The following is a 17,329-nucleotide window of genomic DNA, read 5'->3' as shown; positions in this document are numbered from 1 at the left end:
GTAAGACGTCAATCACATATAAGTTGTGTTCGCGTCATTTCCAGCTCCAAAAAGTGAGTCGGTTGGTCGGTCGGCACTAAAATCGTCGGAAAAGTGCGCTCTGACAGTCAGGCACATCCTGGCAAATGAACGGGGTGAGCATTTGCATGGGGTATTCGTCACCCAGTGTAAATGAGATAGGACGTCTCAGGCTAAAAGCGTGAAAATGAATAAAAATGAAATTCAAACTGAAAAAGGGAAAAAAGGAAGAAAACTGGGAACTTTATTTTTTCATTAAAAGTTTCTTCAATCTTCGAAGACAAAATTGACCCATGGAAAAAAAATTTCATCTATGCAGTTCTTTGAGGTGAAAGCTTCTTCGTAAAGACGAAAGACATGTATCTATTTTTCGGATCCGGTATGCGGGAATAGTGTCAGGACCTGCAGGCGACCTGGTAGGGTTGGGTTTGGGTGTGGTTTGGGTGTGGTTACGTATCAGATTAGCTAGGAATTGGGTTATTATCAGTTAGGGTTAGGGTTGGAGCTCGAAAAAAGCACTCTTTTGTGATTTTCTCTTAATACAGTCTGGTCTGCAGTTTGTACAATATAAATAGCCATCAGAAACGCTATCTCGGCATGAATCCGTGGCGCAGTGGTTAAGGCATTGGGTTTCAAAACATCGAAACTTTGCATTTAGTGGGTTCGAATCCCACCGGTGACGATCTGTCGGTAAGTCATTCAGTAAGTTAGAAAACATAGTAAATAACTCACACAGAACCAGAAAGTCAGAAAAACTACGAACAAGAGACTGGAAAATACGAAATAAGTCCAGATCTGTCTTTCGTCTTTACGAAGAAGCCACGACCGTTCTTTGAAATAAAGCAAAATATTTCCAACCCGGTTCAATTAAACTGGGTATTCGGCGCTATTACGTCACTTTCGTTTTCGACCCCGTTCATTTGCCAATGGTTGCAAGTGAAAAATACCCCGTTCATTTGCCAGGATGTGCCTGACTGTCTGAACGTAGGCAGTCGGTTAGCACTAGAATCATCAGAAAAATGCGCCCTGAACATAGGTTTGTTCGCGCGGCAAGAATTTTCAAGCGCACTAGCTGCATAATGAACTTTGTTACATATCACGGTTGCAAAAAACAGTTGCATAGCTCTTTTTAACTCAAACAATCGCTTGTAGCTCTACTCTACCATTTCTGTTTTGATTTAACTTGGTAACTTGCATCAGTGGAGGCTAACATGCATAACCCTCAAATGAATGACCTGGCAGTTAGTCACACTAGCTTCCCGCCAAAATGCGCTACCACACTTTGGAGAGTGCGAGGGAAAGCGTGAACTTATGAGAAAGAAAAAGGAAAGAAAGAAACGAGAAGAAAATTAGTTCCCGCTTTGATGTTATTATCAAAACAAAAGGATCAGTCACGCCGACATTCCTTTCCACACGTCAGCAATCTAGTTTTTATAAATATAAAAACTAGATTGTAAGGATGATTCTAAAAAAGAATAGCCGTTTCCTTAGACGACTACGTTTATTATAATATGGGTAAAATTGCCCCTTTTTTAACCTGACTGAAATTCGAGCCATTACTAGCAACCCTGCGGGGCCCAAGGCGTCGAGTATGCACCCGGCACAGTAACAAGCCCTTACTAGCAACCCTGACCTAAGCAATTCCAAACAACAAAACCCCCGGAAAATTTAAAATGTTGGAATGAGCAATAGACAAGAGCTTTTTCCATAAAATATTGCCACCCCCCCCCCCCAAGCAATTTTTTATTTTCTATTTGGTTTGAAATAAGTTGCAGGAGGTTCTTGGGCCTCATAACCTTAATTTATTTATTTTTATTTAGAATTGTTTATGAGATTAGGCATTTTCTATTTCTATTTGGTTGAGTCGTAGGAGGCTTAACCACTGCAAGTGGGAATCGAACCTCAGTCACCTGTGCAGCAACCAAGGTCAATGACCACTATACCACAGTGCCTTTTATTTTGCAGTCCTACAAAAGGTCTATTGATTTTGGTTAAGTATTTATTTTTCCATACAGGTTTTGCTTTTTTCAGGCAAAAATTGCAAAGCATAAAAATCCATGATACTTTTGGAGGATACTCCAAAATTAGAAAAGAGCTAAAAATGGCAAAAGCTGTTTTAAATTGAACAGAAAACTCTGTTGTTTTGAAGACTGTGAGTTGAATATTGCCTAGAACAGCTTCTATAGTATAGACAAGCAAACCAGTTCTCATCTGAACTTTTTCTCTCACACTAAATTGGCCAACTCTGAGTTGAAAGTAAATGACCAGCTGGGTTGAAAAGTTAACCCAAAAGGCGTGGAATGATTAAGGAGAAGTACGAAATAAGAAATCATGGTAGTTTGATAGAACGTATCTATTTGCAATATATAAGGAGTCACTATAACAAATTTATTAGGCCTTTAGGCCCTCATACACTTGTCAATAATAAATCAATATTCAAAAACTGTTACTATAAGTAGAGCATAAAATATTATTGTGCTAAAATTGGTAAAATGTTAAAAAAATTAAAAAGCTAAGTTAAAAAATTGGATCCAGACGATGTTAGAATTTTGAACCTACTCCATTGTTTGATTACTGAGCAAGAGATAGTTTAAATGGAAGTTTTTAATTTGGTTGTGATGTAAATATTGATCTCTCAAGCTTGGTCTGTACCCTGGTTGCAGTCAAAATTTTCCTGTATTGACCTTCAAAACAATTATTATTGTATAAATAGATAGAAAGAAAATTTTATTGATTTAGTTTGTTTAAATTAACTGCCTCATTCATTTTTGGTAAGGAAAACTTCTCCAGGTCATTAATAAGTTTTGAGCGATAACTTTTTTGTTTGTTGTATAGTCTATATTAGTTTGATTTTATGCAAGTTGAAAATCAAGTTGAATGTGGAGGAGGAAAATGGCACAGAAAGAAACCTAAATTTTATGATGCAATTAATTATTTTAGATGAATTAAATAATGGCCTTATCGAGCATCCATGATGTGGGTACTCATGGACATGCTGTGAATCATCAAAACACTTTAAATCATCATCACCACCACCTTCACCATCATCACCTACCCCATGCGTTGATTGGGGATGAAAAGGTAGCTATTTGACTCTGCCTTGTTACTTTTTCTATAAAGCTAGGAAAGCTTTTTATTACGAGTGCCTATTAATATTTGAAATTGAAATGGTATAGTTTTCTAAGAATCCATTTTTACCAAAAATTTTCATTCATCAAAGAAATAGCCATTCTTCCTTTTTCTTGCAGCACTTTCGACCGAATCCTGACGCTAAACCATTTATTCCAAACCCAATTGCAATCGCTGCTGCAAATTTCCAATTTGTGAAGGATAAGGTATGTTCTAAGGCTTTTTTGAATTTTCGATAATGCGCTTTGTGGCATTAAACAAATACTTAATCTTGTAGAACCACACTAACTTAGTCTATAGTAAGAATTTAAGAATATAATCCTATGTATTTTGATATGAAAAGTTTCATATTAAAATCGTAATTTTGTTTTAATATTTAAATATTTCTAGAACATCAATAACGTTGTACCTCGTTTTTGGATCAACCCGAACGGTGAACACCCAGAAAACCTTGTTATTGCTCCTCCACCTTCTGGTGCAAATCTCTTGAAGAAACAACACATTGCTTTTCATTTGGTCTCCAACCTACTGGACGAAGAACTACCAGAAGAAAAAGACCGTGATATTAATGCTGGTTTCCCTAACTCTCCAAGAATGAATATGTGAGTGTCCATTTATCCTCCTGATTGATAAGAAATAGATTTTAGTCAACAGTTTAGAATCAACGAACTCAGTTCTGGTAATTCATGATATGCACCATTGTAGTAATGACTAGTGAAATTATGCAACTTTTCTGTTTTTGTTCCACCCAATACGTCACTTTTTCTATTGTTTAAGCAGGTTTAAGTGACGTATTGGGTAGAAAAGTTCTTAGAAGACTCTCCAGTGGTGCAAATCATGATATGCATATCAAATTTGATGAGCAGCAATTCTGGTCAACAAATTTATCCCACGTCAAAGGAAGAAACTTTGGGGTGAATTTAATTTGGTGGATGGTGGAAATAGTTTTTAAAAGGCCTGAAATAGCACAAATTTGGGTAATGAATAAAATAATTCAAATCTATTTTCTCCCTTGGTAGTTATGATCAAAGTATGGAGCATGTTCAAGGATGGCAAACGACCACTGAACCTCTTAATCTTCCTTTGGAAATGGTCAAAGCCAACGCTGAAAATAAAAGCATCAACAACAAATCAATCCATGAAATCTGGTCACCAGACCCTTCTCCAAATGGATTGAGTAGTGTTTCACCAACAGAAGAGATCAACCCTTATGTTGGTAACCAACAGCAACAACAGAATTCTCAAAGCACCAGTCCTGATAATTCCTTCGATCAATCTTCAGCAACTGAAATGGAATCTGGTGATCAACAGGTCCCTCAACAACTCCCACCACAAGCTTATTCAACCAATGTTTATGAGGACACTGAAGGAGTGGCTAACCCGGAACCTACCTCCCCCTCACAAATGTATTACCCACCACCTCCTATCATCCATCAACCTTATGTTTACAGAGGAATGGGTCCGTCCGGGGCGCACAGGGTTCCGCCGCCAGAAATGTATCCTGTGCATCCAGGGCGTGAGGGGATGATGACTAGGCCTGTAATCTATGGACCAGGGTACTACGGTCCTCAAGGACCACCCCAACATAATAGGTATCCGCCATCTCACCACCATTCGAATGAAGAAATGAGATACAGGCCACGTTACCATAACAACCATCATAACAATAGATACCATCATCATAACTCGCATTATCATGGGAACCATCACCACCACCATGAAGTCTCCTATGAAACCAAAATGTCTTTCTTGGAGGAATTGAGTATTGGGTTAGACGAATGTCGAGACCAACTTCGACATTTGGAAAGGGATTACAAGAAGGTGAGCAATCTTTAACGTTTATTAATTTCCATTCAAAATACAACGGATAGAGAGATATAAACTTTTAAATAGCGAGCTTACGTATGTGTGTTTTCTGCGACGGGAACGGTTTTGCTTGGGTCATGTCTAGATCCTGATTGACTGCGGACGACGGTAAATCACATCTTTACCGTCCTCCATTCTGCCGGTCAGAACTGCGGGTTTTTCCAAATCGCTTCTTTCACTCCGCCATTTTCAAAAGTGCAAATACATTAAAACTTACTAATCTGGCTTATTCTACGGTTTGATTTAATTGTATGATTATTTTTCTTTAACCTTAGGCTGATGTGACTTTATCACGTGATTTTCGATTGCGTAAATCTTCGATGGGCGACACGTCTTCATCAAAATACCCACCCAATTCAACACGGGTGGACAAACTGATTGCTGATCAAATGAGAGAACATCAAAAGGTAACAATCTTTTCTTCAAGAAAATGTTTTCTTCAGTCTCAAAACTTTTTCAAATCTTTATCATTTGAACGATGTAAGACTGCTGGTAGCCTTGGTTTAATGGGAGCTAGTTCGGGGCAAATTATGGCTTTTTTGATTAGACTGGATAGTGTTGATAATTGGCCTTGGTCTTAATTGGCAGATTCTATTCTTGTCTTTGATTGAGCACGTATTTAAAAAAAAAAACAGACAGAAAAGCATGACCAGGTGACTAATTTTGGGAGGTGCTTATGATACATTTCATCTCTTTGCTGTTTTCATGTAAATCTTGAAATCCAAAAGAGAGAAATTTCAAGATGGCAATATCCTCACTGAGCTCATTACCATCAACCAACAAGAAGGCAAGGTTCTTCAGAAGCGTCTCTAGTCTAAATGAGAGTATCCTGCTTGTCTGCTGATCGAAATGCCCACGTTAATGGACCATCGTAGCAGAGATTTCCCGTCGCCAATTGTCCTAAGTGACGTTATAGGTCATCTGAACTTCTGTAAAGTTTATGCCCTAAAAGACCAGATCGTGGAATACAGTAATATTCGATTTTGATAATAAAATTACGTTATTCTTTTCGTTTGTTTTCAGATTGAATCATTGATTGGGCGTATTGAACGCCTTGGTTTCACGCCCATGCACCCTAACGTGGGCGTTACCCTTGATTCTTGGTTGGCTGCAATCAAAGATTTGAGGAATGCGCGGAAGAATGAGGTATCAAATATGATGGACACCCCGGGTGTGCAGTATGGTTCCAAATCACATTCACAAGCTGGTGAGTTGCAAAAAGAATTTACGTAACATTTATACAATTGCTCTACAGGAGAAAAACTTGTTATAAACAAACAATGGTTTACATTTAGTGTTAAAGTTAAAGCCTTTCTGTACAAGCAAAAGTTTTTCGCAATTCATGTTCACGTCCAACGGAATTCTAAAACTTGCATTTACTTGGCTTTCTTTAAAACTTTTTTAAATTATTTCTTATTCGTCATTGTTTTCCCCTTTTAGATGTTTCAAATCTTATCAAGACAATGAAAGAGGTGAACAAGTTCACGCGGTCCGCTCGCACAGTCGTTTGGTGCGCCATGCAAATGTTGTACGCTAATTGTACGACTTCTTCACCAAGCGGTGGCTGATTGAATCAATACATGGCAGGAAGACACAGCATGGTACGGACCACACCTGCAAAGTGAAACCTACACCCCAGTGTTTTGATGTATAAAGAATCGCAGCCGTTTGAAGTGAAAGAAACCGCTCACATGGATAACCCTTTTGTCGTATCGAAAATTGTAGTTTAAAAAACATGATATTATTATGACTGGTTAAATGAGTTCATTTTCACAACGTTAATTTTTCCTGGGAAATCAAGCTTACGGTGCTTTCAACAAAAGTTCTCGAATGTTTAAAAATTGATATTATTTAGTCGTATATGGAAACTATATCCAATATGCCTTTTGGTTGATGGGCATTAAAGTGGAATTTTTGATTACTGTAATGTGGAATGTTTTATCTCAGACAAAATGATGCCAAACCTCGAATCCCTGGAACAATCGAATGTTTATTTTGGTGTTAGAAATAAATGGTGTAACCTTATGACGTAATGGTATTATTGGACGACAAGACTGTTACAATGTGGAGTTTTTAAAAATCAAATTTTATTGTTTTTCTTTTTCATCTCGTATATTAATTTATGATTATATGTTGTTTTTTTTTTTCAGTTTGAACATTTTGGGTTCGGTTTAATCTTATTCTTAGCTTACTGTTTTCCAGATAATGAGAACACATGGTCGCTTTCAGTATAATTGCAAAATTTTCCCGATTATTTGAGAGTATGTAGGGACAAACTTTTTGTAATTTTGCCGGATAAAGAATTTCCTTGTAACATGCGCAACCTGATACTTCGAGGTTTTCTCATATGAAAATTTGACCTGAGTTTGAGATTTCAACAATCATTCTAATTTTTTTAATAGAAGTTTATGGTTTTTTTATAAGACTAACTTAAGAATCGTGTTTTTTTCTCCCACTTATGATGACACACAAAAGAAAATGAGCAAAGTGTTCTAAATTAATCTCAACCAGATCTGTTTTCAAATGTTATCTTTTCCAACACATGAGATCTGCAAAAGCAGGGCAGGAGAATGTTTTAGAGACAAAGTATTGATCAAAACTTTGAAAAATGAGCACCCATCAGTAACGGAGGCTCCAATCCACAATCAACTAATTTATCTCCTTTGTTTCCTGAATATAAATTAAAGGGGGACAGAGGTTTGCGTAAATGGCAGTAACTTTCTCGTTGCGAGATAATTGAACAAGGTTAGTGGATTCCGTCAATTCGAGAACAGACAAAAGAGTAAAAAAGTGAGAAGTTGCTAAACTATATCTGAATATATATGAATTTAAAGACAAATTGAATCGTCATCATCATTCAATGCTCTTACACAAATTTGCCAAATCTTGTAATTAATTTTTTCCCCTTTTCAGCCTGAAAGTGTTCTTTCGCGGAGATGAAACTTTTATGTATTGCGTTATTACTCGTATGTATTGTATGCATTACGGGTTACGTATTACATGCATAAGGCGTTGTCGATAGTATGCATAATATCGAGGTTTCGGTGTCGGCATTTTCCAACCCTTGTTCTTCTAAAACTCATCCGAGAATTCTGGTTTGTATAAGAGTTGCGAAAGAAAAAAAGTGTAACTAATTCCATATATGAAGTGAATTCGTCAAATTTATTATAGTACGAGAATACACAGTAAATTCTCGCTTATTCGAATCCCTTTGTCATTCGAACTTATTCCGAGCCCTCGTCTGGACTGCTGGCATCCACTAACGGATTCGTGCTAGAAAATCCATCCCCTAAGTTGGAAAGTAGTGTCATGAACACAAATAACATGATGCAATAAAATACCCTCAAGTCCGAATCAATCTCGAGTTTGAAGAAGTATTTAGTATCCCTTGAAAATCGAAAGTCAAATAATCGAAACTGTAATTTTTTCCCTCTTTTCAAGCAGTTTTAACCGAACTTAGGGATGGATTTTCTAAAATCGAGAGTCAAATACTGTCCAAAATTTACCAATTTTTAAGTGCTCTTTATTTTGCATGATATAGTCGATTTAGAGTAGTCTGAAAAATTAAGAACGCATTTAAGAACATTTTAGGCTGAAAGTTGCTAAAAAAATAAACACATCCAGGCTCAGCCAAATTTTAGGTGTTCTAATATTAAAAACGTGTCATCAATTCCCAAGGTAATAAAATGGGTCTTTAAAAAAGAAACCGAGTTATTAGGTCATTAAATATATATAATGGAGATTTTTAAATGCTGTTCAAGAATTCACGGCATTTCGAGGTTGCATTCTTAGAAAAATGTCGAAAAATAATTAGAGAAACTTTTCTTGGGTTAGAAAAGGAGTCCTCTCTACAAGAATTAAGAAAACGATTTTTCCTTTCTTCTGGGTATTTTATTTTTCTACAATTTTATCTTCAATTAAAATCTATTTACATTACCTTATGTAATCACCTGAAGCAAAACTTCCCGTAAGACCGAAGGAAGGTTTCAATATTTTCATTACATACATCATATTTTTAAGAACAACAAAAAATTCCACATAAATCAAAATTGGAAGCAAATCACTTTTGATCAATCGCGTGAAAATAGCAAGGGAAAGTATTGTGGCTGGAAACGTAGTGCTTTGCATCAAAAATTCGAAAGGCATATAAGCATTAAGACTTGGGTACACGAGAAGTTTTTTTCGCGTTGGTGCAATGCAACATGCTTCATCCCACCAACGCAAGAAAAAAAGTGCGTGTCCCGTGGTTTCTTTTTTCGTTTCATGAGACAAAAGTGAGGGAAATACCCAAAAGATACGCTGATTTTAGAAGAATGGAGTGGAGACACGAGAAGGCGTTTTAGGTTGGTGGGATGGAGCATGTTGCATTGCACCAATGCGAAAAAAACTTCTCGTGTCCCCAAGCCTTTAAAGCCACATTTTTTTCAAGCCTTCCTACTACTATCTTTCTCGAGCGAGATTTTCGAGAATTGAAATACATAAATAATTAAAAAATGAATTTAAAAACTGTATGAATTTTACAGCAAAGTATAAAAAAGCCTAATGTGCCTTAAAATTTTTATTTAATATTTTCAATCTGCTATATTAATCTCTTTTGATGTGCATCTGATCGCTTTGAGTGTATGACGTCAACCAGGTTGAGAAGTCAGCCTTTTCTTTCTACAGTTCGCAATCAGGTTCATATCTAGAGAAAACAAAGTGAAATGAAGACAAGAATCAGAAGAGAAAAATTCAAAGCTGCCAGGTCTGATAAAAGATTTAGTGAAATATCCTTTATCGAGTCATCTTCATTTACCGTATTACTTCGAATAAACGCCCTCTTCTTTTAAACACCCCTCGAATAAAAGCCTCTTCTTGAAGGAAAAATTTAAAAACTAAAAAAAAACAAATTATAAACGCCCGGGGCGTTTGATCGAAGTAATGTTGTATGCTCTACAATCTCAATCAAGACCCTTGAGTATCAAAAACCTTATTTATCTCCACAACAATAATAAACATTTCTTTTCGAAAAATGAGTTATCCTAATTTTCGGGGATTTGCTCAATTATACATATGTATCTTATAACGCTTACTTTTTAACACGAACGCGAAGCTCCTTCAGCTGCGTGTTCTTCCCTTCTAACATTTTCTTCAAATTCTTGAATTGAGTGGTCTCAGAAAACTTCTTGTCGAATTCCTAAAGTATTGAATTTAATGTTGCTACAAAATTCCTAAGGTATAAAAGTGAGTCAAATAGCGTTATGACATCCCTTTACACCAAACTAAGAATCGTGAAGAAGCATGATACACCCCTGTCTCACACCCCGGTGGAACTTTTCCCCCACATTGGGGGTGAAATTATTTTATTGAAATCCAGATGAAGATATAAATTTTATTGTTCCCAGTTCAAAAAGTCCAATGTTGAAGGTTTTGGAGTGTAATTTTTTTCCGTTGAATTTCAGTTTGGGGATAAAAAAAGTAAATTTCCCAGTAGGACTAAACTTGTGGGGCACATTTGCCACCGGGACGAAAGTTTTACCTAATTTTCAAGTGGGGCAGGGTCTACACAATAGTCCTTTTCATAAAATACGTCATGAATATCACTCGCCTCGTATTCAAACAATAACCATGGTGATTATGTCTCTTAAGACATTAAATTATTTTTTTATGAATAGGAAGTAGTTTTAATAAAATCCGCTGGGAGTTAATCCCCATGGAAATTTCAAAACGAGGCAAGTGATGTTCGTTACGTCTAGGTCTATAGATACAACGAGTGAGTTCAAACCAAGGCTAAATAAAATCATTTGAAATTTACAATCATTCCTTACCCCATGTAAAGTCTCTAATTCGTGCTGCAGGTTCAAAATGTAATGCTGAAAAAGAAAAATTGATTGAAGTTTCAATGAGGCCTCCTCTTCAGTAAAAAAGTCGCAAGGTCAGTATCATCAGTGATACAAATATTTTTTCAAAAACTCGAGGAGATATTCTTCTATTTATATAAACGACATTCTGAGAGCCGTGGTGCTTTCCGACAACCGGCATATTACAAGTCAAGTAGAAGGACAGACACTGCTTGAAAACATGGGACGCCATTTAATAACATGAAATAATGAATACCTTGGCTTCAACCAGTTCTTCATTAACCGATGAAAACTTCTTGTTGTAATTCAACTCAGCCTGGAATAAGGATTGCGAAGTTAGAAAGAATGACCCTTCGCTTCTGGCTCCTTCGATTCCTACCTCACACCTAACCTTATTTTCTCTTTTTCGAAATCTAATATCATAAAATTTCGAAGAGGTTTATATGTTAAAACATTCGAAAGATCATATTGTAAGAACAGGAATACACTATGTACTAAATTTTCTACCCAGGACATTCTTATTTCAGCCCCCTCCCCCCGTTTATTAATTTTTGAGACTTTTTCCACCCAACCCCCCCCCCCGGCTATTAGGTACCCGAGACTAAATTTATATTACTGATTCTTGAGCAATAAACCAATTTTACCTCTCTCAAAGTGTCGCTCAGTGAAGATATTTTGTCAGAAAGCATTTCTCTCTCGCTGCCATCCTGAAAAACGAAAACAAACATTTTCTTTTATATGATTTTGATTGGTTTGAGCTTTTCACCCAACAAACCAACAATTAATTTCATCTGAAAAAACTACACGTGTAAGAAATCAACAGGCGTTCTTTGAAAACGGAAAGAAACTTGAGAAGTGCATTTTAACTAAATATTCGAGTTTACGTTCAAAATTAGAACAAATCCTTAGAGGTAACAATAAAATAACTAAGTTAAAATCTAATCTAAGCTAACCCTAAGCTAAGTTGAAATCACACGTTAAGAAGCTTTGATATGAATAAAGAGCCCTCCCAATTCAACCTGGTAAAATTGAATTTTCAACATAAAATAAAGGTTGTGTATTTTTTTACTAATGAGAGTGAAAGCCAAGAAAAACCTTTCTGGGCGAGGAGGAGGATAGATTATTTTGAGCTTCTTCTAGATCCGCTCGTAACCTTGATTGAGTTGACAGAGACGAGTTTGTCTGAAAAAGAATGTTGAAAACGTAATTCGTTGCGTATTCATTTCATGGTTCGCCTTAATAAACAACTTTACTATCTTGTACTGAAAAAATGTTTCAATGGAAATAGGTTTCCTTCGGAAATAATACAATTCTAAACGGGAGAATGGGTTGATGCTATTGAGATAGCAAACTATCCATACCTTAAGGGAACTAATTTTTGCTTTTTTTCGCGATTTTTCTGGCGTAACCACGAATGTTAGAGCCCGAATATTTTTAACCAAAAATTAAAAAAATCCCTTAGAAAATGAAAGAAATGTGTCCGAAATGAGGCAAAACCACGAAAAAGTTTCCCACGAAATGCGATTTTTTGGATTTTTTTTAGAAAATTAGTTCGTTTAAAGTAAAAAGTACCGATTTTTCCAAAGTAGTGATTTTCCTCTTCAAAGTGTCGTTTTCTTCCTTTAGACGACTGATTTCCTGAAATAATAAAAAGAATATCGAAATCAATATGATAGCCGATGATAATCACCCATTGAGTTTTAAGCCCCAAAAGAGCTAGAGATGAGACTATTGGATGATGAAGCCTCTTATATTTCCCATCTAAAAACGCGTGTCCCGTGTAGTTTTTACACAAAAGCCGGGTTGAAAGTAAAATATATTGCCATAAAAAATGTGCAAAGTGAAAAAAACAACAAAGAAAGCGCTATAATCAATCCGTCATCCCAAAAGCGGCTTCATTTTTTCTTACTTGAAAAAGGTGGGGAATTTCTATCGAAATCTTCGTTTTCAAAATCGATGTAACCACAGATAACAGAAAACACCTCTTCCCATTCCACCTATTTACCGAACTCATTGGGTTAGCCCCACTAAAGAAAAGAAACAATTTGAAAGTGATGACCTCGATGAAAAGTCAGAATTGGTGAAATGACAGCAATTACATTTTTTTTGAAAGTGGATTTTTAAAATTTTTTTACTTTAGAGCATTCTCTAGTCTGCAATGAAAACCTCGAAAGGAAGAATTTTTACGAGGCAAATTTCTGCATTACACCGCCTTGTAACAGACCCACTAGGACCCCTTCCCACTGGAAAAATTGGCCAAAATATCGTCGCGGTGAAAAATTTTTGTCCACTGTAAAATAATCAAATAAATCAATCCTCACTACAAAATATCTACTTTTTTTCCCATTCCCGCTGAATTTCTGACTTGAAAACAAAGGAATTTTAAAATAGCCAGCCATAAAATATATGGGAATATCACTCTCCATCGAGTTTCAGTCCGTTATTTTTATCCCCATTGGCTGAAAAATCCTACCGGGTCTGTGGAAAAGGGGTGTTGCATTGTCTTTTCAATTCCATTGCTAGTTCATCTTTTCAAAGGAAAAAAGAACACTCAATATGGGGGTATATCCATGTACCTTCATTTGAACTTGAATGAAATCTGTCAAAACCTGTCTTTCAGATGCTGAACAAAATTCCATAACATATTCTAGCCTTCCTGCAACCATATTCCAAAACAAACATAAACAATGAAGAAAGAGAAACACAGGCCAAAATGTCAACTTCGCATTTTCCACAGTGCCCAATTTCCTTTATTGCTTTCAGTTCAAATGTTTAAATCTTATTCGTCTAAATATTTTATGAAACATTTTTTTTAAGTAAACACCAAATTAGGTCATACTAATTAGGTAGACCAGGTCATACTAATTAGGTAGACCTAATCAATATAAAAATCAATTATGATACACCCAATCACAGTAAAAAAGCAGTAAGAACTAACATATAAAACTCTCCATTTCAGAACTGAAAAATAGTTTGAAAATTCATAGTAGGTTACTATGATTCAGTTTTGTGTTTTCATCGTCAACACAGTTACAGAAGAAGACATTTTGATGACTCAGCATGGCGTTGTCAAGGCAACACGACTTATAAACATAGCAACAATCACTGACAACGTGCTTCTTGAAAAACTAAGAAGTTTAAGAAGGTGATTTTCTGTGAAAAGAAGTCTTCGTGGAATACCATTAAAGAGAATTTCGATGAAGAATTTTTCACCCAAAAAGTCTTCACGAATAAAACTAAGTAACGAAAAAGAAAAACAACAGTAAAATGAAGGAATAAACTTTCCAAAGATTTTGATGAACTTTTGGAGAAATATTTTTCATAGAAATCCACTCTCATTAGGTGGGTGGTGCTTTTTATATCAAACATGGAGAAGAATGAGAGAAAGAAAATCATTTTATTTGCAACCACCAATCAATTATTGACGAGAATCGCTAGATCCAATCCCTTGCCCCTCTTTTTAATATCTTCATCTTCTATTCTCGATAGAACCCTTCTCCGAAATTTTATTAGAAAGGGATAAAAATGAATATAGATAGAATTTTGAAAATCGAGGAAAACCTTGAACAAGGAACCTCATGTTATTGGGTCACGGAAAATCTTTAGCAAAGGTATATTAGCTTAAAACAAGTTGGCAACCTAACCAATAAAGAAATCATTAAAAAATATTCAATGGCTATCAATCCAAGAAGCTTCCTTAAAAAATGTGGAAGTGAATTCTTGTCTACTGACTGGACAGAGACGGTGAATTGAGAGAAATCCATCTCCACATTGTTAACGTGTTGGAATCCACCAACTACTACACTAACGGAAAGGTTTGGGCATGCGACCACAGATATTAATTATTTATCATTCTTGGGCATTTGCTCAACCATAGAGCTACGGGTCCGCTACGAACTCAATGGTAGAGCAAATGCCCGCGAATGGCATGGTTGTGAGTTCGAGTCTCGCCGGATCCGTTGGTTTTTCTGGTGGCTGGTCAGAAGACAACATGAAAGTATTCACTGTTTTCACTTTTCATTGTAATACATAAACAATGGCTAATGTAATAAACAAATATCCCACACTTTCATTGGTTCACTGTAAAAAAAAATATGCATGGAAAATCTTTAAAGGAGGTCAAGCTGAGTCAAACAAAAGCAGAAAAAAATTACCATTTGCAATAAGGCGGCAGATCCACCTTCATTCAAAGGCTCCAATTTGCTTTTCGCCAAATTTGACAAATCCTACAAAACATAAAAATAGCTATTATTTTTAAGAAAGTGAGGAAATACCTTTGTTAAAATACATCTGCGGGTTCATTACTAGAGGATTACTTGTTGTCGATCACTTATATACAAAGTTATTTAGGCACGTTCACGGTTCTCACGATTTTCGCCTCTTTTTGTAACTTTCTCTCAATTATCAATACATTTTCTCCTAAAGATGGATTCAAGATTTTGTCTTTAAAATAGAAGACAGACAAAAATATCATCCATCAAAAATTCCCCAGCTTACAAGATTTTTGTTTCTTCGACCAGATGCTTCTTGCTCCTCAAAATCAGCAATATCCTTCAAAAGCTTCCTGAAATGAGGTGAAATAAAAAAGGGTGGTGTAAATAGTTCCTGAACTTCAGGTCATGAGAAAATTGCCTGAGAAGACAGTCTGTTGATCATAGAAAATTGCAAATTCCCCCTTATCAAAGAGTTTTGTTAAAGTGAATTCTTTATTCAAATACAAAACTTACCTTTAAAATATAGCCCTTTTTATTGATATTGTAACAGTGGAAAATCTCTGAAAACCCCCCATCGTAAAAATAGTATGTTAAAAACAACAAATCCGTACTGGTTTTCCAGTTCGGAGATATCAGCTTGCAATTTGAGATGCCATCTTTCAGCTTGGCTGAATAACTGGAAGAGCAGAAGGACATTGGTGTGAGCAGCGTTCAACAGTTCTGTTTCTACAGCTCCTTTGACAACCACCATCAAGCCGTCAATCATCTCTTGAACTTCATCACTTGTGAACGTGTCCTCTTGAAGTCTAATAAAGAAATACAACATTCGTTGAATCGTTATCATAGTAATCAAATTGAGCTTGAAAAAAGATTGCAGTTATTCAACCAATCATCAAAACAAAAGATAGCGTGTGACGTAACTTAATTGTTCGATTCAACACTGCAATGGGTTCACTTGACCAGAGAGTTTACAATTTTTGACTGCAAAGTGTCGAATAAGAATTGGAATAAATTGTCTGCGTTTTTAATGGAGCTGTGGAGTGTTTTTGCAAAATTAAGCAAACAGACTCATGAATAGATATACTTGCTTTAATCAAGATACTTTTAATGTTTTAAAAATGAGGAAATCCAAGGTGCCATTGGCCCTCTTGAAGTTTATTAAAAATGATCATGACTGATTAGATAAAATTATTCATTTTTTTAATAAATTTTTTAATTCACGATAAAATTATTTAATTTAATATTCCCTAAAGAAACTAATATTTGAAAATTATTCTTTCCCAATAAATCCCCTAGAGGCTCACTGGGTATTTCAAGATTCTTAGAAATATTTTGTTGTTGCTCTGAATGTATTAAAAGTCAAATTAGATAAAGCTGCTGGTGATGTGATTAAAAATTGCAAATATTACTATGTGTGATATCTTCCATTGGAATACTGTATAATGTTGTGAGAACAGGTAAGAAAAATACCGGCTGTCTTTAAGATCTTGGAAGCTTCCTTCAACAGAGCGTAGTTGTTGTTGGCGGTTGTAACGAGCAAATTTCAAGAATTTCTTAACTTCTTCCTCATGGTGATCGTTCAAGCCCATTCCACTCTGGAATTGTAGCGAGAAGAATAAATGTTAGATATTGATTGTAGGTAGATCATCCTGTCAAAGACCTAGCAGCAGTTTGAATCGCAGACCTCTACAAAACCGTAGGTAGTATAAGAAGCACGAATCTGATGCCAGCAGCCTAACCCAGCCAAAGCAAATTGCAACTCAAGAAAATTAACCCTAAACGATGCAAACAAATGTTGCCTGACAGAAAAGAAGTTGGCCAATGTTGAATATTGTATGGACACTTACCATTTTAAATATATTGTTGATGATAAGGCTATTATATTATTGTTAATTTCTAAGCTAAAAAGTAGAGAAAATAATATAGTGGAGACTGAAGGGTTTCCATGGAAAACAGCGTCGTACATTTTTTTGTATCTAAAAATTCCAAAACTAATGAAGAAGCAACTCTATAATTGAATCGATCAACAAAGCGCTTTGAGCTCATTTCAGATTTTTGGAAGTAGGTCGAGGCAGAGAAGTGTAAAGAGATAGAACAACAGCTTCTTGATAACAATGGAAATTCGGCTCGTCATGTACCAGGTCCTTCTTGCCCTCAAGGGAGTTTGTTTTGGTTAATGGATTTTTTTTGTTGTCGATAAAAAAAATCTGCATGATTAGCGTGATGTGACGAGATTCTTTTGTTTTGAGTCTAATTATGCGT

The 17,329-nt window shown here is 35.8% G+C and overlaps 2 protein-coding genes across 2 annotated transcripts in view; one reads left to right on the top strand and one right to left on the bottom strand.

The window, feature by feature from the left end:
* The window catches only part of LOC136816886 (MOB-like protein phocein), a 121,319-nt gene extending 113,799 nt beyond the window's left edge, over nucleotides 1-7,520 (top strand). The window contains exons 2-8 of the mRNA XM_067073217.1: nucleotides 2,959-3,099; nucleotides 3,267-3,353; nucleotides 3,538-3,749; nucleotides 4,167-4,968; nucleotides 5,289-5,420; nucleotides 6,037-6,220; nucleotides 6,454-7,520. Coding sequence (XP_066929318.1) covers nucleotides 2,971-3,099; nucleotides 3,267-3,353; nucleotides 3,538-3,749; nucleotides 4,167-4,968; nucleotides 5,289-5,420; nucleotides 6,037-6,220; nucleotides 6,454-6,581 — 1,674 coding nt within the window. The 5' untranslated portion in view covers nucleotides 2,959-2,970 and the 3' untranslated portion in view covers nucleotides 6,582-7,520. The remainder of the gene's footprint in view (nucleotides 1-2,958; nucleotides 3,100-3,266; nucleotides 3,354-3,537; nucleotides 3,750-4,166; nucleotides 4,969-5,288; nucleotides 5,421-6,036; nucleotides 6,221-6,453) is intronic.
* A 1,972-nt stretch (nucleotides 7,521-9,492) lies between these two features.
* Nucleotides 9,493-16,993, bottom strand: LOC136816878 (leucine zipper transcription factor-like protein 1). Its single transcript, XM_067073207.1, has 12 exons — nucleotides 16,915-16,993; nucleotides 16,538-16,662; nucleotides 15,679-15,873; nucleotides 15,351-15,417; nucleotides 15,008-15,079; nucleotides 12,426-12,491; nucleotides 11,949-12,035; nucleotides 11,498-11,560; nucleotides 11,110-11,169; nucleotides 10,821-10,865; nucleotides 10,086-10,189; nucleotides 9,493-9,697 (listed from the first exon to the last, which is right to left on the bottom strand). The coding sequence occupies exons 1-12, from the start codon at nucleotides 16,915-16,917 to the stop codon at nucleotides 9,673-9,675; spliced, it is 912 nt and encodes a 303-aa protein (XP_066929308.1). The 5' UTR covers nucleotides 16,918-16,993; the 3' UTR covers nucleotides 9,493-9,672.
* Nucleotides 16,994-17,329: the final 336 nt, after the last annotated feature.

The sequence above is a fragment of the Clytia hemisphaerica genome, unplaced genomic scaffold (genome assembly GCF_902728285.1).
Source record: "Clytia hemisphaerica strain Z4C2 unplaced genomic scaffold, Clytia hemisphaerica genome assembly, whole genome shotgun sequence".
Lineage (NCBI taxonomy): Eukaryota > Metazoa > Cnidaria > Hydrozoa > Leptothecata > Clytiidae > Clytia > Clytia hemisphaerica.
This window is presented reverse-complemented; position numbering and strand designations above follow the sequence as displayed.

Bases quoted from the DNA above. Each gene is read 5' to 3' on its own strand.
- LOC136816878 (XM_067073207.1), bottom strand. The intron at 15,080-15,350 runs GTAAGCTGGGGA...TATGTTTTGTAG, and splicing joins GTCGAAGAAACAAAAATCTT to GATTTGTCAAATTTGGCGAA. The intron at 9,698-10,085 runs GTAAGCGTTATA...TGTTTTCTCTAG, and splicing joins CTTCGCGTTCGTGTTAAAAA to ATATGAACCTGATTGCGAAC.